This window comes from Arachis hypogaea, chromosome 10 (assembly GCF_003086295.3).
Source record: "Arachis hypogaea cultivar Tifrunner chromosome 10, arahy.Tifrunner.gnm2.J5K5, whole genome shotgun sequence".
Lineage (NCBI taxonomy): Eukaryota > Viridiplantae > Streptophyta > Magnoliopsida > Fabales > Fabaceae > Arachis > Arachis hypogaea.
Window position 1 is genome coordinate 2,327,020 of NC_092045.1, and position 19,641 is coordinate 2,346,660.

The 19,641-nt window shown below is 34.4% G+C and overlaps 4 protein-coding genes and 1 non-coding gene across 7 annotated transcripts; 1 reads left to right on the top strand and 4 right to left on the bottom strand.

The window, feature by feature from the left end:
- Positions 1-898: 898 nt before the first annotated feature.
- Positions 899-1,816, bottom strand: LOC112714570 (uncharacterized). The gene is made up of 2 exons (XR_011867035.1): positions 1,613-1,816; positions 899-1,523 (listed from the first exon to the last, which is right to left on the bottom strand). It is a non-coding gene; the product is annotated as an uncharacterized protein (transcript).
- Positions 1,817-2,455: 639 nt separating this feature from the next.
- Positions 2,456-4,816, bottom strand: LOC112714569 (small ribosomal subunit protein eS6). Its single transcript, XM_025766187.3, has 6 exons — positions 4,639-4,816; positions 4,492-4,556; positions 4,304-4,361; positions 4,097-4,205; positions 3,070-3,342; positions 2,456-2,870 (listed from the first exon to the last, which is right to left on the bottom strand). The coding sequence occupies exons 1-6, from the start codon at positions 4,642-4,644 to the stop codon at positions 2,629-2,631; spliced, it is 753 nt and encodes a 250-aa protein (XP_025621972.1). The 5' UTR covers positions 4,645-4,816; the 3' UTR covers positions 2,456-2,628.
- Positions 4,817-7,103: 2,287 nt separating this feature from the next.
- LOC112714573 (small ribosomal subunit protein uS5c) lies at positions 7,104-8,540 on the top strand. Its single transcript, XM_025766191.3, has 2 exons — positions 7,104-7,938; positions 8,014-8,540. Exons 1-2 carry the CDS (start codon positions 7,271-7,273, stop codon positions 8,261-8,263), a joined length of 918 nt encoding a protein of 305 aa, XP_025621976.1. The 5' UTR covers positions 7,104-7,270; the 3' UTR covers positions 8,264-8,540.
- Positions 8,541-8,596: 56 nt separating this feature from the next.
- Positions 8,597-13,784, bottom strand: LOC112714571 (transcriptional corepressor LEUNIG_HOMOLOG). Of its 2 annotated transcripts, none has more exons than XM_025766190.3 (17): positions 13,455-13,784; positions 13,258-13,355; positions 12,691-12,806; positions 12,373-12,602; positions 12,235-12,283; positions 12,078-12,150; positions 11,924-11,973; positions 11,581-11,787; positions 11,204-11,260; positions 11,038-11,091; positions 10,755-10,902; positions 10,394-10,503; positions 10,138-10,287; positions 9,862-10,017; positions 9,409-9,528; positions 9,107-9,304; positions 8,597-8,943 (listed from the first exon to the last, which is right to left on the bottom strand). In XM_025766190.3, the coding sequence occupies exons 1-17, from the start codon at positions 13,481-13,483 to the stop codon at positions 8,797-8,799; spliced, it is 1,992 nt and encodes a 663-aa protein (XP_025621975.1). In that variant the 5' UTR covers positions 13,484-13,784; the 3' UTR covers positions 8,597-8,796. The 2 variants fall into 2 exon arrangements, with proteins under 2 accessions (XP_025621975.1, XP_025621974.1); XM_025766189.3 differs by having other exon boundaries at positions 11,038-11,112.
- A 1,786-nt stretch (positions 13,785-15,570) lies between these two features.
- Positions 15,571-17,746, bottom strand: LOC112714574 (uncharacterized). 2 transcript variants are annotated; one of them, XM_025766193.3, is made up of 3 exons: positions 17,487-17,746; positions 17,248-17,405; positions 15,571-16,277 (listed from the first exon to the last, which is right to left on the bottom strand). In XM_025766193.3, the coding sequence occupies exons 1-3, from the start codon at positions 17,583-17,585 to the stop codon at positions 16,208-16,210; spliced, it is 327 nt and encodes a 108-aa protein (XP_025621978.1). In that variant the 5' UTR covers positions 17,586-17,746; the 3' UTR covers positions 15,571-16,207. The 2 variants fall into 2 exon arrangements, with proteins under 2 accessions (XP_025621978.1, XP_025621977.1); XM_025766192.3 differs by having other exon boundaries at positions 15,571-16,002; positions 17,487-17,728.
- Between the last annotated feature and the right edge of the window lie 1,895 nt (positions 17,747-19,641).

Genomic DNA, 19,641 nt, shown 5'->3' on the forward strand with positions numbered 1-19,641 from the left:
ATTGTATTTTTAAATCATTTGAAAATATTTTTATCGATAAAAAAATTAAAAATATGTTAAAATAATTTGGGAACGCCAAAATAATTCAGATGCAATTTTAGTGGTAATTTTATTAGATAGATAATAATTTTTATAAATAATATAAATAATTAACTCTAAAATTAACCTAATAAAATAAAAAATATTTTATCCTAAATTACCTCTTAAATTTTAACGTTAGAATATCCACTATACACTTAATAAATTAAACATTCTAAACATTCGGCTATTAACTGTACATAAATAAATCGAATAAAAAAATCATCAAATTAAAAATAATTAACATAATCATCTATATACTAATTAATTAAATTAATTAAACAACAGACATATCCATTGTTTTGTCTCCCTATACTTTTCTTCTCCCTGTACTTTTCTTTCTAGTCGTTTATTCTTCTCTTTCATTTGTGTTTCCTCAATTCAGTAGCATTATTAAAAGCTTTTTTTGTACTGCAACTATTCAAAGCTACTTTTGGGTTTCAGTCCAGCCATCCTACTGGCCCATTTTTTTTTTGGTTTCCCACGGTATCCCCTGACCCGGCAGGTCAAGGACTAATCCGTCGCGGTACTGAGCTCCATTTAAGGGTTTGCCGCTGGCCAATGGGTTGCTGCATGCACAAGGCGGGATTCGAACCCCCGACACTTGCTTAAGCGGACTAGTGAGCTAACCACTAGACCAACCCAACTTGGTTTCCTACTGGCCCATTGTTGGTTTAAATTAGTATATGGACTAGCTCTTCGGTTCTTGTTCAGTTGGTCCAATTTCAATTTACAACTTATGTCTCAAATTAAAGCAATTATTCAATTAAGCTGATGACAACTATACTAAGATAGTGATTTATTGTATATAGTGTCCGTATACATAAGACTATCTAAATTCTTATTCCAAGCGAAAGAGTTAAACAAACTTGATACATATATATCTTGCATGCTGTAAAATACTAATATTAAACTTATTAATTAATCTAAATTAATTGACAATTCTAGGTGTCACTATACCCCTTATTCTTACGATCTTCTTTTCTCTTCAAATCTGCAATATCATCACCCAACACACCACGCGCTTCTTCATCATCATCGTCGTCGTCATCATAATTCTTTCCAACGACAGTATCCTTGATCTTCTTGGTGGTGTCTTTGGTAGCCTCCCAAGCACCTTGCACAGTCTCCTTAGCCTTCTCACCAACATTCCTAAGAGTCTCGCCGCTCCGATCAGCTGCGTTCTTCGTCGTCTCCGCCATTCTTGCAGCTGCATCCTGGGCGTCCTCTGCGCCTTCTTTCGTCTTCTCCTTCGCCTCATGAGCATACTCTTTCGTTCTCTCCTTCATCTCTTGTGCTCCTTCTTTTGCTCTATCCACGCCTTCCTTCATCGTTTCTCTCGCTCTCTCTGCGCTCTCTTCTGCTTCGCGTCTTGCTTTCGTACCATCGTACGACCAATTATCACTTCTTGATCTCTCTCCAGGCCCTTCTGCTGCATTTCTCCACTGAAAATTAATCAAAAAAAAAAAAACGTGAGTGGACCTGAAAAAAGAACTAGTTAAGTTGAATTTGTGATGATGGAGTTTTCAGTTACGTCTGAGTAGTTATTGGAGGCAGAAGCAAAGACGATCCTGGAGGAGGGTCTGTGGGAGAATCTGAGGGAGAGTGATGATGATTTGGTGTAGCAGCGGAAGACGGTGGTTCTTGTTATGAACATTGCTGCCATTGCGTTTCTGGTTATGAATATTGATGCCATGTATGGTTATATTATTTCTCCAACTTTAGTTTGTTATGATATAAAAACAAACATTTTGATGAGTATAAAGCTTGACTAGTTTGCACCGTTTTCAGAAAGGCCGATAGGGTGGCAAAGAAATAGACTGCCACGTGTTCTACGTGTTGACACGTGTGCTTCCGAATTCGCCACGTACCTCATTCGTTGCTGACACTCTTTTGCTACTCAAATCTAGATCAAGTGATTAATTCAATCAAATTTAGTTATACCTTGAAATTGAGTTCCCAAAACATCATAATAAATTTTCTTTTCGATTTGTCTGATTGCATTCATGTTAAACATACTTACATAACCGTGTCATAGTTTAATTGAACAACAGCATGCACAAAATCCATAGGAATCGACTTTGTTTTCGCGAATTGTACAACTTCAAACGGTATTTGCATATCTATCTTTTAAGAAGTTTTGTTCTAACCAAGTTATTTGCCTTGCTTAATGAATCCACATCTAAGTAGGGATGGATTCCGTAGATAAATGAACAGACATGTGTAATTTCACTAATTTGTTCTTAAACAAAATTGTGCACTCAACTCAATTAATGATTCCCACGTGTATTAGTGAGGAAGTCAGGTTAATGCTTATCACAGCATGCACACAAGATCCGCGACAAAGGCAGGCACTAGTAGCCCTTTAATACTAAACTTAGGTAAGAACTTAAAATTCTATTAAGCTTTCAAACACAACATAAATAGTTGAGGTAAAAAAAGGAAACGATACATTTGAACTACAAAATCCAATAACAGAGGTATCATGAAAATAACACTGTAAAAAACTATGACCAAGATCAAGCTTCACCATAGTCGTATAAAAGCGATCTATGCAGAGGAAGCTTGTTTAACAGCAGCACTGGAGAGCTTTGATCTCCTCTTAGCCAAACTCTCACTACGGCGTTCCCTTTGCTCCTTCAACCTTGAGGCAAGGAGTTTCTGGTACTCTGCTGCCTCTGATTTTGCTTTGGCAATTCTCTTCTTCTTATCAGAAATTCTTGCCCTCTTCCTTTGAAGTGTCAGGGGAGTCACCAACCTTTGTATCTTTGGAGCTTTACTCACCTTTTTCCCTGCAGCAAAATCAAAAAAGAAAATATTACCAAGATGAGAAACAATAAATAATAATAAAATTAGAAATTATGCAAATCAAGGATATTCTCCCATCAGGCCCTTGTTTCTTTCACCTCCTTTAATATGAGGAGCAGCCTCTTCGTAGTGGCATGACCAAGCTAACTAGAATATTCACACTACATAAGCAAGAAACCATACCATTTTTGGTTGTGAATGTCCTCCTGTATGTGTTGACATACTTCCTCACATCATCTTCCTTGGAAAGGTTGAACAGCTTGCGGATTTTGGAGGCTCTCTTTGGACCCCTCATCCTTGGCTTTTCAATGTCTGTCAGGCCTGGTAAATCATTGTCACCCTTCTTCACAATTACCAAGTTCAGAACAGAGAGGTCTGGGCTGACAATGCACCCACGAACAGACTTCCTCCTACGCTCGCCATTGCGCCTTCCATATCCACGGAAACAAGGAGTTCCTGCTCAAGCAAGACAATATAACTCGAGAGCAATACATGGCATTGCAATAACCATAAGACAATGGAAATAGGGGTGGCAACGGGGCGATTTTTGCTCTACCCGACCCCGCCCCACCCTAATAACCCGCATAAAATCTGCCCTGCTTCTACATGCGGGTAGTAAAAGGTTGAACCTTAACCCACATCTGCCGGTACCCGCCCCGCCCCGCCCCTACCCACCCCTATAATTATTAAAATCTAATAAATAAAATTAAATTTCAAAAAAATTATATAACCATCATCACATATATAAAATAAATTAAAATAAAATTTTGAATATGATACAATATTATCAATCATTTTACTAATTATTTTACATATATTACACATATTATATATTAAAATGATATATTACATATATACCAAGGCGGGTAGCACCTAAACCCCGTCCCTCCCAAGAACCCGCCCCCCGCCCCCTAAAAACCCGCCCCCAGTGCGAGGCGGGTCATTACCCGCCCCAAGCGGGTAGGGGAGGGGTGGGTACCCGCGGGTTCAGATGGTGTTGCCATCCCTGAATGGAAATTGGAAAACAAATACGAAAGTCCTACTACTTAAATGGATTCATTAAAACATATCGAATGTAGAATTAAAACACAGAACACAAGACTTGAATGAATGCTCTATGCATTGTGCAGCCTATACTAATTTTCATTATAATCTTAATCTCAAAGCAAAATTAAGGAAGACATGTAACAGTGAAGTCGATAACTATTACCTCTATGGAGCAAGAGGCGAACGCGACCAGGTGTCAACACTCCCTGCTTCATTGGAAATCCCTGTTTATCACAACCTCCAGTAATCTTGAAAACATAGCCTTTAAATTCCTGTTGGTAGAACAGCATTGAAGGTGATTAATTCAATGTCAAAATTGCTTAACAAAAATTTCAGCATACGTTGAAGGCTTGCAACTAAAAGAGCATACCTCACCCAAAGCATCACCAAGAACCTCTTGTGAGATTCTCTTGTCCCAAAATGCTCGCCTGTAAATGCAAAGTCCACATTCAAATTACTTAATACACCGTGCATTTTTTTTTTTGGCTTTAATTAAATATTCCTATGAACTAAAGAATGGAAGCGAAAACCGAAGAATAAAAGTAGTGAAGAGATTACAGCTTCTGATCATCATCGATCTCGAGCTTCTTTTGGCATCCAGTGGTGGGATTTGCAATGTTGAACTGAAAAAGAGTTGCAATATTTAGTCACAAAGCAAGAAATTATACAACCACGGAAATAAGAATGAGAAATTCGGAGAAAAACCTTCATATTGGATCTCTGTTACTACTGTGTCTGTGCCTGTGCCTGTGTTTGCACTTCGAAACGGCTGAGCTCAAAACAGAGGAGAAAAATTAGGGTTTTCAAATCCGGCGGAGAGTAATTTTCTATTCATTATAATGGGCCAACCACCCGGCCTAGGCCCGTTTAACGAAATGATCTCAAGTCCAAAGTCCAACAAACCCATTTATTCTTTTCCAAAAATTCAAAAACCATTTTTCATTCTCATAAATAAATAAATAGCACCGTTTTTATTTTTTGACTACGGTGACAATTAAATCTTTTAAGATTTTGATTTTATATTAATTAGTTCTTGAAAAAAAAATATTAATTTGGTTTTTTACTATAACAAACGATTAATACGTTATGTCTTTTAATCAATTTATCACCTAAAATTTAACGTTGGTATTTATATATACCATTAATTACTGTAACGTGTCTATTTATAAATAATTGTCACGTAAATAACAACTTTAAAATAGAATTTTACTTGTTTTGGTAAAATTTGTATAAACAAAAAATAATTGATAAAAGTTATATAAAAATTAAAAGATAATGAATACTTTATTATCTAAAAATACATTATTTTTATGTTCATGTAATAATAATAAAACACACACTACTACAAATAACAAAACACATGAGTAATTTTATTTTATTTTTTTTTAAAGATAGACAATATTCATTTCATTATATAAAATGTATAATAAGAACATTGTTGTGGTTTGGTCCATATTTAGACAACAAATAATAAAAGAGGAATTTTTCAAAATGTCCTTGGATCAAACCATAATAACTTAATGGAGAAAAGAAAAAGTCAATGTAAAATTATATTGCTGAGTTAAAAAAAAATCTAATAAAAGAAATGGAAAGGTATAAATTAGATTACATGTCTAAACTGTCTGTGCGTTTGATATTTAGAATGGAGTTTGTTAGATTGAGCATATATTTGTTTTCTTTCTTTTGAAAACTTTACCGTTTCTTTTTCTCCAAATTGTCCAAGTTAGCATCGTCGCCAATACCAATTCCTTCTTTCGTTGCAATTGTCGTCCTGCAAGCTCGCTCAGATCCGACCACTATCGCTATGGTTCATGATTGTTATTAACTATTGGTGCCGCGTTGAGGTTAGATAATTACCAAGTCTAAATTGCAATTGGGCAGGGCACTAAGCAGTGAAGAGCCGTCTCTCCTTCTCCTCCACACTTAGGGCACACGTCTTGTACATTGTGGAATCTGATGTGAATGCGCTGCCGAACCAGAATTTCGTTGTGAAGTAGCCTCCAGATGAAGATCTTTACCTTCAGGGGCACTGCAGATCCCAAACCGAGTTTCAAATATTCTTTTAGTTTTAGACTTTAGGGAGCTGATCAATTAGAGGATGGAAGAAAAAGAAAGCTATTTGGTACCCCGATGCTACTAAGTAGTGGCCTGATTTCTTATTTGCTCAGATAATCCTATCCTCTCCTTCGTTAATTTCTGTTTGCAAAATGTTTGTTGCAATATCTGAACTAAAGATTGATTAAATTAATTATGTATCTCATGTTCTGTTTTGTTTGAGTAGCTGATTTAGCCATATAATATCTGAAGTTGTATTCTGTTGTTGGTAGACTAAGATAGGCCTAAAATTCCTAATCTAAGAGTTTTCAAAAATTTAATTGAACCTCTGCTCCTTATCTTTCACATTAAACCTTTTTCAATCACTTTCTTTCTCTCCAATAAACTTTTCCAAACCCAAGAGGGGCTTGATCCAGTGTGTGCTTTAAGAAAGGATGAATATTTAAAGTAGCGGTCTTTGTATATCTTGCTAATTAATGATTCTTGTTTAGTTGTTATTCTCCAACTTTGCTTGGCTAACATAACTAAGTTGAATACTTTAAGATCTTTGATGCCTAACCCTCCTTGCTTCTTGTCTCTGTAAATGATATCCTATTTAATCTACCACTGTTTTCGCTTAGTTTCCTCTGGCCCCACTAGAAATTTATAATTTTCTGTTGGATATCAACAATTAGGAAATCTGGTAGCTTGAAGCAACTTAAAGTATAGAGAGGAATAACTGTCGTAACTACTTTGATAAGAATCTTCTTTTTACTAATCGAGAGTAATGACTGTTTTCAGTTTTATACTCTGTGTTTTATTTTGTCTCTAATATAAATAATTTAATTTTAAAGTATTTATTGACAAAAAATATACATATTCATTATTTATTTATTTTTTTAAATTAATTAATCAGAAGTCAAAAACTTTAAAAATTTAATTGTCTTTGCTCTTATTTTTTTGTGAAAAAGTTTATCACACATTTTAGTATAAGATAAATGTTGAAGTAGTGCAATTTTTTTTCTTTTAGCTTGCTTTTGTGTTTGTAATCTGCGACTAATCTTTAATTCAAAATCTATTAACTCAACAAATTTTGTTAAGTATTATGAAGTTTATTTATTGAGAGTAAAAAAAAGTAGATATAGTATGTGAGTAAAAATAAAACTAAGAAAAAAAGAAAAAGAAAAAAAGAGCGAGTGAGGTGAATCCAGCCAAGTAGCGCTGGCTTTTTCTGGATAAGCCCTTTCACAACACTAACATCACTGATCCAACCCAATCTTCTTCTTCTTCTTCTTCTTCTTCAATGGCTTCTCTCACTTCTCCCCTCTCCTCTCTCTCCCTCCACTCTCACACATCTTCTACTGCTGCTTCTTCACGTTTCTCTCTCCTGCCCGCTTCCAAACTCACCTTCAACTTCGCCGCCGCACGCCCCCGCACACTCACCCTCGCCGCCGCAAAATCCAAGCCCTCCGATGACATCGACACCTCGTTCTTCGACAACGTGAACCCAGAAGAGGAGGTCCCCTTCAACCCCCCAGAGGCCCCGGAAGGGTTCGTGGCCCCACCTTCCTTCGACGAAGGGCCAATGGAAACGGAAGACGAAATAGCCGCCGCATACGAAGAATTGTACGGACCGGCGTACAGTGGCGTGAGCGTTCTGGGAAACGACATATACGTGATGGACTCGAAGATGAAGAAGGATACTGGGTTCGGGTCGAAGGCGAAGAAGGAGAAGGTGAAGGATGGGTTCGAGGAGAGGGTGGTTCAGGTAAGGAGGGTGACGAAGGTGGTTAAGGGAGGAAAGCAGCTGAGGTTCAGGGCGGTGGTGGTGGTCGGAGACAAGAAGGGGAATGTAGGTGTGGGTGTTGGAAAGGCCAAAGAGGTCATTGCTGCTGTTCAGAAGTCTGCTGTTAATGCAAGGAGGAACATCATCACTGTTCCTTTGACTAAGTACTTGACTTTTCCACACAGGTAATCAAATCATGCTTCTAACTAAGCTTTTCACTTCTCACATTATATTTATAGAATGTTGTCATTGTTCTTCAGAGCTGATGGAGATTATGGAGCAGCCAAGGTGATGCTGAGGCCTGCATCACCGGGTACCGGAGTGATTGCTGGTGGGGCGGTGAGGATTGTTCTCGAGATGGCCGGAGTTGAGAATGCTCTGGGAAAGCAACTAGGCAGCAACAATGCACTCAACAATGCCAGGGCAACTGTTGCTGCTGTTCAGAAAATGAAGCAGTTCCGTGAGGTTGCCCAAGAGCGTGGCATTCCAATGGAACAACTCTGGCAATGAGGCAATTCATCTTTCTCATATAGATTAGAACTCGTCATCTCTTTCTCAGAATGTCCAAAAGAGTGCTCCATTTTTTTTGTGTAGAAAATTAAAAATTTCTTCAAAGAGCTGCTTCCTCAACTTGTTTTGAAATTTAAGTTATTTTTTAAATCTCGATGTTTGTTTGATTCCTGGTTAGCTTTCAATAAATGTGTCGTCGTTTTAATTTGGAAATTCAAACATATAAACTGAATCGATGCTAAAGGATCAAGGCCCTTCAGGAAAAACGTTTCTGAAATGTGTGCATTTTATTTAGTTATGATTTTAACTTTTTAAGTCTATGATAGATGCAACTGTACAATAATTTGCGCAATCGTTTATTGTATCTTTGCCTATGTAAACTATCTACCAATTCCTGTCATATAATGTCGTATAGTACCCGTTTGCCTGTAAAACAACATAATCTGAAAGAAAAAAGAATTTCCAGAAAAGAAATATTATCAGAAAAAGGTCCTAAAAATTTAAACTACGGCAATGAACTATGCACCAAGTCCTTATTTCCAGAGTTTCACGCAATGATCATGGCTAGCTGAGGCAATCATTTCATCTTGTGGTGAATGTGCTAGTCCAGCAATTAGTCCCTTGTGTGCAGGAACTGTCAATGTTTTACTGCTCTCTGTTGTACACCACAATTCCAGGGACTGCAGTACATGCAAACAGAGATTGTAAGTTAGAAGCTGTCAATTTGAATAACGGCAGAAGCAAAGCCAGATTTTTGGGAGCTAAAGCTTAAATCAATAACTTCATTTTGCATGCCCAGAAGAAGCACTAGCTAAAATATCAATCTCATAATGGAGTTTTTACCTCATAGCCACCAATTACTAAGAGATTATGATATCCTGGATGAAATACACACGATTGGAACTTGTTCCCAGTGGAATTCAATTCACTTATACATTTTCCATCTGCAACAGACCAGACACGTGCGCAATCTTCACTGACGGAGGCAACATAGTTTCCACTCATGTCCCAACAAATGGAAAGAACATCTTTGACATGATCCTAGAAAGAAATGAAATTCAGTCATGTGCAAAATCCAAATTCCTACCAATAAGGTGAAAGCTAGAGTCGTGATAAAATAGGCATCACTCAACGATGAAGGTTACCTTTAGGTGGTACATAAATCTATTGCTCTCAAAATCAACTATCTTGATATTATTTCCGGACACAGCAGCCAGAAACTTCCCAATACGAGGCTGGAACCTGACTTGTTTACTAGCGCCTCCCTGTAGTACAATTATTATTATTTTCCTTATAATTGCTGCTTCTTTTCACAGTAAGTATCAGAAACATAATGTTCATGTCAATTCTGGGCAAAACAATATTACAATATTCTAATGGTGTATTCAGTCCAGTCTGATATTTTTATACCATAAACACATGAACTTAGTGAGTTGGTGCTATGAAAACAATATCATTTACTAACAAATTTATACACTGCGCAATTTGGCATTGCTCAACTTCAAAAACAAAATCCAACTCCATTTAGCACTGATCAGAACAATTGAACCTAATGACAAATACTATCGTCACAAAAGAAAAGGGTCTGGAAACCTAACCTTAGTAGTATGCAAGCAGGTACGCTGATTGATATCCCACAGACGAATTATGTCATTGCTATCACATGAACAAAGAATGGCAGGCTTCCTTGGATGGAAGTCCAATGACATTACTTGGTCGGCATGACCGTCGAGTTGGAACAATGACTTGCCGGGCTACATCATGAAAACGATAACTTAAATAGTCTGAGTGTCTGACATTAAACTATATCAATGTTGGGAAAATAAAATGAAGATATAACTACAAAAAAGAGAAAGTAGTGATTAACAACTCACTCTGGCTGCATCCCAAAGTTTTATAGATCGGTCAAAGGAAGATGTTGCAAATATAGTAGAACTTGGCCTAAACCGAACATCTGTAATGAGATGTGAATGTCCTTCTGTAGTAGTAACACAATTAAGGGTTTCCATGTTCCAAATGAAAACCTGTCATCATCATAAACTACAATAAGTTCTGAATCGAGGAAACACCCAGATGACTCGGAATGCATAAAGTAAATTATTAATATTTGGAAACTGATCACAAATCAACCTTCTTCTCATGTCCAGCACTTGCCAAAACCTTTCCATCGCATGAAAAATGGGTGGATAAAACTTTGTTTTTGCTTGAGTGAAGGCAACTGACTTCTTCAAATGAAAAACCTACCAAATGGTAAAATATCCTTGTGTCAGAAACTAGAATGAGAGTTTAATAATTGCTAGAATTACCTTTTAACCTTATGGAATTCATTATATTTTTAATTCTGTCTAATTTTCATTACCAAGGTTGCTGTTCATTTAGTATCAATCGCTACTAAGATTGTTATGGACATGGACATGGACAAAGGTCAGCACTGAATTATGATCGATGTGTAGATTACATTAAGGCATCATTTTCTTGTGGGATATATTACCTTTATTTTCATTTTTACCACGTGCAGCTGAAATACGAGTCAGATTGCTGAAAGGCACAACTCTATGATCAGCATGTTCATTTTCGAATGACAGGAAAGACTCCACACTTTCATCCATAGGCTTTCCATCTTCTGCATCTACACAATCCTATTTTGTGTTTCACAGATCAATGAAAAAAATTATGGAAACCAGATTGAAAAGTAGCATTAAACAAATTGAATAAATAACATTGCATTGAGTTTAAACATAGCCATTGTAAGAAGGAATAAAAAGACAACCTACCATGGCACTTTCTCCAGTCCTCAAGGGTATCGCTGCCTTTCTCTTTTTGCTCTTCTGATGAGGAACGGGTACAACCTTATTTCAGAAACATAAGCGCCAATTCTTTTTTCTTCTAACAATAATTTAAATTTCAACATTTGGAATTCGAAAATATCAAATGCCATACCTCAACATTCTGAGACTGCATCTGTGGTTGCTTATCCCTAATCATTGGGTCCATTGTCTGTGTCAACATGAAAACAATTTGTTAAGAAGAAATATGCAACAACTGGAGAAACAGAATTTCTTGTCTAACAGAAATCCTTTCATGCAATCATACTTCACTAAGGAATATCTTCTTGTCTTCTTCCTGTGTTTTTGTTTGTCAAATAATCATGTTGACTTCCCCTTGAATTTAACTCCCATTAACCCAAAAAGCTCATGACTAGGCTCCCCTTGCATGATACTTCATTTTTTCACAAGACCTACCTCTACTATCTCAGAATGAAACAAAGAAAATAAATGTCTTAACCACATCAACAGAAGGAGCATGCATTCACCAACCTGCCTATCTTTTATGCTTAATTCAGCCTCGGAAACCTTTGTGTGATGATTGTTGCACTCAACAGAGTTTCCAGGAACTGGGAAACTCTGACTTTTAGGACTACCTGCACGTACATGAGCAGGAATTGCTTCCGGATTTTGCATTGTCTGCGCTTGAAATTGCTGTTGAAAGTTTGGTGCTCGCAAAAATGAGGTTAATACTTGGTTCTGTAAATCCAGGAGATCTTGCTCAGTGTGAGAATATCAATAAGATATCAAATGTGACAATATCAATAGGATAAAAAAGAATTGAGATTGAAATTTTTTGGTTCAAGTGACTCAACAATCATACTCCAACACCTACATTTACTGGCCAGCCGTTAATTGGCATTCGATTGAAAGATTCACCAGTATCTGCAAAGAAAACTAACCATTAAAATCTCCAAACAGACATGAGCCAACAAGCTTAAGGGTAAAAAATTTTGATGTTGAGCTATGAAAATAGGTTAAAGACAAACTTGGTTTATGTTGCAATGTCCTTTGGGCTACATCTAGAGGGTCCCTAGATACGTCCCTTCCGATGCAAATATCCTGAAAATATTAAATTGAGATCCAATCATGCCATGGACCAAGTTTGCAGTTCTAATTAGTATATTTTGGTGAACTGGACTATACCTTAAAAGCTTCCCTGTGAGCATTATTCCCTACATCTTGCAGCGAATTACTGACAAAAATAAAGAAGGAATAACATGATTATGAAAGCAAAAATCACAAGACGACACATTAAAATTTATCAACCACAGCTGTCATTACCTTGAATTGGTCACAGCCAGCTTCAAATTGTTTGCTCTGGCGGCATCTACAGTCAGATATCCAGGATGCTCTTTTGCATTCAGTGTAGATGGTAGTACACATGCAGCTGGTTGTGCCATCATCCTGTTATATCTGGCGTTGACATGACATTGGTCAGGTCTCTGCTCACTCATGGATGATCGAGGGATTGGAGGGACACTAATTCCGGCATTACATGTATTTCCTGGGACCTGAAAACTCAAAAATGTATGACTAGGATGCACCATCTGACAAACAATACTAAGAAATATATTTGGTAAATTGGTATTGAGTGACCACCTTCCTAGAAGATTCTGCCCCAGTCGCCTGATCCTTCGCTAGTCTAGCCCTAGACATATATATCTCATAGAAAACAGACCACCATTCGAGCAAGAACCCATCATGAGAATCAAGTGCTGAACAATTAGTCAATGTGAAGCAAGATTTAGTAGATTGACTAAGCTGAGTGCATCAATGCTAAGTTCATCAATTTTCAATAAGTATATACCGATACCATTAACTAATTGAACCTCTAATTAAAACGGTTACCTACATCATTTTTCATTAGCAATAATGTAGACTCAATCGGAATTAATTTTGTAACCTAACAAGCATTCTTGGTAATGAAAAATGATCTAGGTAACAAAACCCTATTTAGTAGAAAACTTTTTTTAATGCATTGCAACTGCAAGTAATATGAGTTTTTCAACACAAACGGAAAAAAAAAACTCTGTGCAAGGTTTTAATTAAATTACGAAATCCAGTAATTAACGTTCTATTGTGAAGCCACATTCTTTGAAAACCATAGGTTTGTATAATGTGTATGACGGTAGAAAGGAAAACGACGTCGGAGGAACAGATACATACTAACAGCAGTGTCAGTCAGATTGCATTCCTTCCTGAAAATCTCAGCGGTTTTGTGCATTCCTCTTTTCACCATATAATCATGCAAATACAGTTGAAATCTACCCCCACACACAAAAAAAGAGGCTCAGAAAATCAAAATTGAGCATAAAAAAACCGACATATAAAATAAAAATAATCAAGAAAAAAAATAGACGAACATATGCTCAGCGTCCCAATTAAAATCCATGACGGTTTGATGATGATCGTCGATTGCGTAAAGAAATTAAGCTAAGTCAAGAGTAGCGAATTCCTAAATTTCTGGTTAGAGAAAAGAGAAGAGAAGAAAAAGACTATATGTAAAGATTTATATATAGGGTTGATGAGATGAAGAATATTAACGGAAAAAAAAAAGAAAGAAGAAAATTAAAGGGAGGAAAGAGAAGAGAAGAGAATGGAAGAGAAGAATGAAGGAAGAAGCGGCAAGTGACAGTGCCATGCAAAAAAAGAGGGGAACAAGAGAATGCAGGGTTTAGCGTGGGACCAACCCCTTTTGCGGGACCCTCTCTCCTTATATATACAGTGGGACCCACTCTCGTATGGGCCTACACTCAAATCACAAGAATAACACTTCGGGATTTGATCTTCTAGACTTCTAGTAATCCTCATTCGACTTAGTCATCACACTACTTTTATTTTTATATTCTTCTCATCTTATTCAACCAATATCAGTGATAAGCTTTATAATCTTATATTTTTTTAATCTTATTTTTGAAAAATTTAAGATTTAAAATTAAAAAATAATTTTAAAAATTAGTTAATATTGATTAAAAAATTAATTTTTTAATTAAAAAACTCTTTTTAAATTACTTTTTCTTTGGATTGATATTTATTTATGGATCGTTTTATATGCTAATTATTTGTTAAAAAGAGAATGGATTCGGAGATACTTGTAAACGCAGTACTTCGTTGGATTAAAACGAACGAACAAACAAACAAAAAAGTTGTTCCGCAAATAAATCTACGCAATTTAAAAATGTGACATCATGTGGCTGAGGCGGTGTACGAGTGACAAATCTAAACCACACCTCAGGATCGGTTCCCAGAATCCCAGTAATTGCTGAGGTTAGAATGTGTGAGTGGAGATGTCCAAACAAAAAATGTGGCATCATATATATCAATTATTAAAATGGTACTTAAAAATTTATATTACTCACAGAAATTTAAATATATTTATTATAGAAAAGTATAAAAAATTAATAGAATATTTGTACAATGTGTATAATAGAAGTTTAAGGAATATTAGAAATATAATTATTAGTGTTATCTTTTTTTATCAGCTGAAACTTTTAGGATGAGTGGTATCATGATATGATATTAGAGTTCTAGATCCAAAAGGTCAAGAGTTTGATTTTTGGTGAACTCTAAAATCAGTTTAAGTTTTTGGAAAGATATTTATTATCCCTAGTACTCGAATAGTTATTCTAAATAGTATAAGTGATGTTCATTTTATAACTCAATAATTCATTATATACACATTATACAAATAATTTATTAACTCTCTAACATGACTCATTTATTATTTATTATCTTTCCTCTATAGTGCAGCTTGAATCAATTGTTTGTGTTGTTAGATTGTATTTAGTATGCATTTTTTAATTTGGAAAATATATATTATATGTTAAATATATACTAACATCAATTATTAAAATTAATTATTAATATAAAATATATATTAAAATATAAAATATATTAAAAATAAGTTAAAGTATATATATAATTAATAGTTAATTTTTGTGTATACGTAATATTTTTGTATTTACTCTGATTTGAAAGAAAGAAAGAGAAAAGTAACTAAAAAAATTGAGAGAAATCCATACCGAAATTGTTTAGGAAGAGATACACATATTGCATGAAGTGATATGAACATATCATATGACAAGAAGTCAAGAACTAAGAATCATCATAGTTGAAATTGAACCCACTAATGATTGCCACATATGTTTGTCTGCTACTCTGCTTCTATCATTATTAAATTTCGCTTAACAGTCTCCATTTCTTAAAGACATTGAAGTTATTTCTAATGAACTGAAGAAACTAAGAGGCAATTTTCCACGGGTTATATCTTAAATCAACCTCTAAATCCTTAGGTACCAGACTAGTTTCAATCACTAACCAGTTCCTATCTCTTTACAGCATTAACTGATTTAAAAACCCAGGCACGTGTATAACATAGCATCAAAATCTTCTTGAACCAAAAAACCAAAATTCTTCTATGGCGTCAGCATGAACAAAATGTCTATTCATAAAACTGTACATGTAAGTAGCCAGCATCAATAACACACACAAAAATCTTATTATTAATAAATTAATTAATTAATTAATTTACACAACAAGGCTACAACATTATATAGGCTATGAGCTATGAAGTTCTTGTTGCACTTGCCTTGCTGTTCATGTTTTTGTTGCATTAAACCAAAGAATGAGAAACATAAGGATTAGTAAGCCAAGAGTCATTAACACAAGCTACATCTTCAGCCTCTATATTCCGGGCAAAATCTTTTGTAAGATTTAGGATGCTGTCCATTGAATTCATCCAAAACTATTCTATCAAGCATTTCCATGATAAAAGAAGAATCCACAGAACCTTCCCAACTTCTGTAAATTAGTTATTGGTTCTTTCTAGTTGTCTCTGAATGATCATTTTGCACTAACCCCATCTCGCGCATTTGATGTTCAACTGTCACTAGGCCAGTTTGTGCAAGAAACCTACAGCGAAAATGCAGTTCACATGCGAGACACACGATTATCTTACACGCACGCTTCTTTTACGACCTAATGCACTTACACAAGAACATCAGACTCATAGATAGTATGTTAATGCAAGATTTGAAACTTCAAATAAATGGCATGGCAGACTACAATATACTATTTCTATTAATGTGAGCTCCAGGCTCCAGCCATGATGGCATCATCAGTTCGTGATAGTTATGCCTACAATTGTTAGCCAGTATCCAAATTCTGTGGTCTTTGGCATAGTGCGACTGTGCAACACGTAAATGAAGAACAAGATCAGAGCATGCAATTGAACATTAGTATGCAAGTTTGTCATTATTTTTCTGTTAAGATGTTGCGACCATAGACATGAACCAAAATAACATTAATAGTCATGTACATATGCATAACTATGTTAACTTCAGTACAATTTGCTGGAGAAATGTTAGCTACAAGGTAAAGAAATCAATATAGGTCCCCAATTGAGTTTATCAGTTGAGCTTTGTGATTTAAGTTCATGTAAACTCATGTAAGCTCCACGAGTTTAGGTTGCAAATAGGTATTGAAAAACAAAAAATTCAGGTAAATACTTTATATCCAGTCCAAACTGTTAAAAACAAATGGAAATCTTTCTGTGCTATATTAATTCAGCAGCCACCAGACCAGAGTTTTTGGACAAATATATATGACCATGATGTTTGAATTTTGAACTGCATCTAAAATAGGCATAAATGATGGATCTTTTCAAATCCCCGGTGAAACTACCAGAAACAAGATTAACAAATTTGAGGGTTCACCTAAACTGGTGGGAGTTAGGATAAACTCAAATAATAAACCTCAACTCAGTAAAATTGATTTGGGCACATAAACTCGTAAGCTCTCATAGTAAACTCAAGAGTTTGATAACTATGGCCACAAAATTATTCAGGTATGCAAAAGGAGAAGTAAGTAACCTAACATGAGGCATTTAAAAACACATAAGCATAACTTTCAAGGTGATTGCTATGGTGCGTAAAAGTATTTGCCTAACTTACCAAAAAGGATTAAAAATCAATATTTAATTTTAAAAGTATAAAAGTAAATAATTATTAAATATTCAAAAATTGACATAAAAAGTAAGTTAGACATCAAGTTAGAATTCACCAACTTTCAATATGGAATGGATAGCAGATACATCAAAAGCAAAATCTAATAATGAACAAGTTAGGGGGTTTTAAGATGAGGAATTAGAAAGAGTACCAGCTAAGGAGCAAGAAGAGGGTAACACAAATAAGAACAAGGAAAGTAACATGAAGCAGCAAGGGTGAATCACTGGAAGAGAATGCTAATCCCAACATGACAGCAAGACACATACCCATCATCAAAAAAGTCAACTTTAAGGTAATCCAAGTAGGACCCTGAAATGGGAAAAAAGGAAAAATCAAAAACACAGAACAGATTCAAAATGAAGAAAGAGGTGAATCAGAGTGTGTACGGACATTCACACCAGGAGCTAAAGCTCCGAGCAGAACTGCTTGGGTTGATGATACACCTCCGCTAGTTTCAGTGGTTGATTCCATCTTCCAACCAAAGCGCATAAACGCTCCAAAATTTGCATTCACAATTTTATTTTTTGGGGTCTCAAAATGAAGAATGACGAGGAGAAGAAGAAAGAGGGGACTTGGACTTTGGCGCTGTTGAATTGGACCAGCCTTGCCCCGTTAAAAGCCCTCTTTTGGGAAAAAAAAAATTGCACCAAAATCAGTCTTTTATTTTTGTCGCGTATAAATAAATGTGTAGTTAGTTTATTTTTAACGTGTATTTTATATTTTAATGTATATTTTATACTATAAACTAATTTTGATAGCTAATTTTAGTACATATTTAATATGATTAAAAAAAATACCTGAAACTAATTCGTCTAAGACTTTTAATTCACAAAAAATTTTAATAATTAAATTAATTTTTTATTTTTTATTTTATTAGATAAATCAATCTTATCATCAAATTTTATATGGTAAAAATTCAAGTGCAGTGAAGTTGATATTTGAGAATCCTTAAATAATTTGAATTATTTGACTAAATTTTCATCTAACGACTCTTTCAGTCATAGACTCTCTGAGTTTCCACCATTTTATTTATATTCAACACGTTCTCAAATTCGAGCACTGCACGCATCTATTCTTAATATATAAAAGTAGATACATAAGCATGCACCACATTATTTTTGAGACATTTTTTTTCTCCTACTAATGTCATGTCAGCAATATTGCTTACTTGGCACAATTTTAGAATCAACCACTCAATTCTTGCCAAATCAACTATTATTTCTAAATCAGTAAAAAAATAAAATATATAAAAAAAAACTAAAAAATAGAATCTAATAAATTTGTAACCTCCAAATATATTGAATTCATATTCCTATATTTATTATATCTTACCGTTATAGACAATACAATAAATTTATAACCGCAACAATTAATTTATAAATTAAAAGTTTAAAAAATGAAAATTATATTTTATTACTATAATTATATTTATTATAATCATTTTAATTTTTGCCAATGAGTTATACCTCAAATGGCATAGTCTCCCATATTGGTCGCGAGTTCGAGTCTCTGTATCTTTGGTAAAAAAAAGTAATCATTTTAATTTTTAGAAGTAACACTGGTACAAAGAATTATTATTGTAGTTTTTACTTATTATTAAAAACAAATTCTATTTTATTTTACCAATATAAATTTTGAAAAGAATATTTGAAAACTAAAAAAAAACAAATTTATTAAAAGAGTATCAAAACGAAACCAAAAAATATATGATATTAGACATACATTTTCATATTAGATACAAATAAAAAACTAAAAAATAGAATCCAATAAATTTGTAACCTCCAAATACATTGAATTCGTATTCCTATATTTATTATATCTTACCCTTATAAACAATACAATAAATTTATAACCGCAACAATTAATTTATTAATTTTTATAAATAACTTACTAAAGGTAATAAACGTCCATATTACAAATGTCATAATAATATTATTAATCATAATAAATTTTACGTTATAAGTATTTAAATTTCATACCATTTAAACTACATATATAAGTCTCTTATCACTATTCCTTCACATAACATCAAATTTAGCACAAAAAATTTATTTCCGAACTGTAATGAGAATCTGATGATCAGGTATGACAAAAAAATCACAACATGCATCATACATTCATACTTACTTAAATACCATATACCTAATAATAACATAAATTGAATATTGGAATAGGAAAAGATCTTCACAATTTTAGCAACTATAAACAAAATTGATGACAAATTAGGATGGAACTATATTAAATGTAAAAAGGGTTAGAAGAAAGCATATAAAAAAAAGAAACAACTACATTTGTGGCACATGTAATCAAACACTACAATATCCAACAATAAGGTAACTCTATATACTTTTCATAATCTCATCTATCAAATTATTAGTTGCTAGCCCAATACTTATTTTAAGTTCAGAATTCAATTAAAAGTTTTAGATCAAAGTGTTACAACAACTTTTGTACTATTTGATGGCAACGCAAAAAACTTATTGGGCACAACTGCTTCAAATCTAATGACATTTCAGAAAAATAATGACATTAAAACACCATCCCA

What these genes read in the sequence shown, in the direction of transcription:
- LOC112714569 (XM_025766187.3), bottom strand. An exon ending in TCGCCTCTTGCTCCATAGAG is followed by an intron (nt 3,343 to 4,096) that starts GTAATAGTTATC and finishes TTGCTTGAGCAG; the next exon opens with GAACTCCTTGTTTCCGTGGA. An exon ending in GACATTCACAACCAAAAATG is followed by an intron (nt 2,871 to 3,069) that starts GTATGGTTTCTT and finishes ATTTTGCTGCAG; the next exon opens with GGAAAAAGGTGAGTAAAGCT.
- LOC112714573 (XM_025766191.3), top strand. Translation starts at nt 7,271, where the DNA reads ATGGCTTCTCTCACTTCTCCCCTCTCCTCTCTCTCCCTCCACTCTCAC. An exon ending in TACTTGACTTTTCCACACAG is followed by an intron (nt 7,939 to 8,013) that starts GTAATCAAATCA and finishes ATTGTTCTTCAG; the next exon opens with AGCTGATGGAGATTATGGAG.
- LOC112714571 (XM_025766189.3), bottom strand. Translation starts at nt 13,483, where the DNA reads ATGGATTTTAATTGGGACGCTGAGCATAT. An exon ending in CTGGCTGTGACCAATTCAAG is followed by an intron (nt 12,284 to 12,372) that starts GTAATGACAGCT and finishes TATTTTTGTCAG; the next exon opens with TAATTCGCTGCAAGATGTAG. An exon ending in GTGCTGGACATGAGAAGAAG is followed by an intron (nt 10,288 to 10,393) that starts GTTGATTTGTGA and finishes TGATGATGACAG; the next exon opens with GTTTTCATTTGGAACATGGA.
- LOC112714574 (XM_025766192.3), bottom strand. Translation starts at nt 17,585, where the DNA reads ATGCGCTTTGGTTGGAAGATGGAATCAACCACTGAAACTAGCGGAGGT. An exon ending in CTTTAGCTCCTGGTGTGAAT is followed by an intron (nt 17,406 to 17,486) that starts GTCCGTACACAC and finishes TTCCCATTTCAG; the next exon opens with GGTCCTACTTGGATTACCTT. An exon ending in CTCTTCTTGCTCCTTAGCTG is followed by an intron (nt 16,003 to 17,247) that starts GTACTCTTTCTA and finishes TTTTCGCTGTAG; the next exon opens with GTTTCTTGCACAAACTGGCC.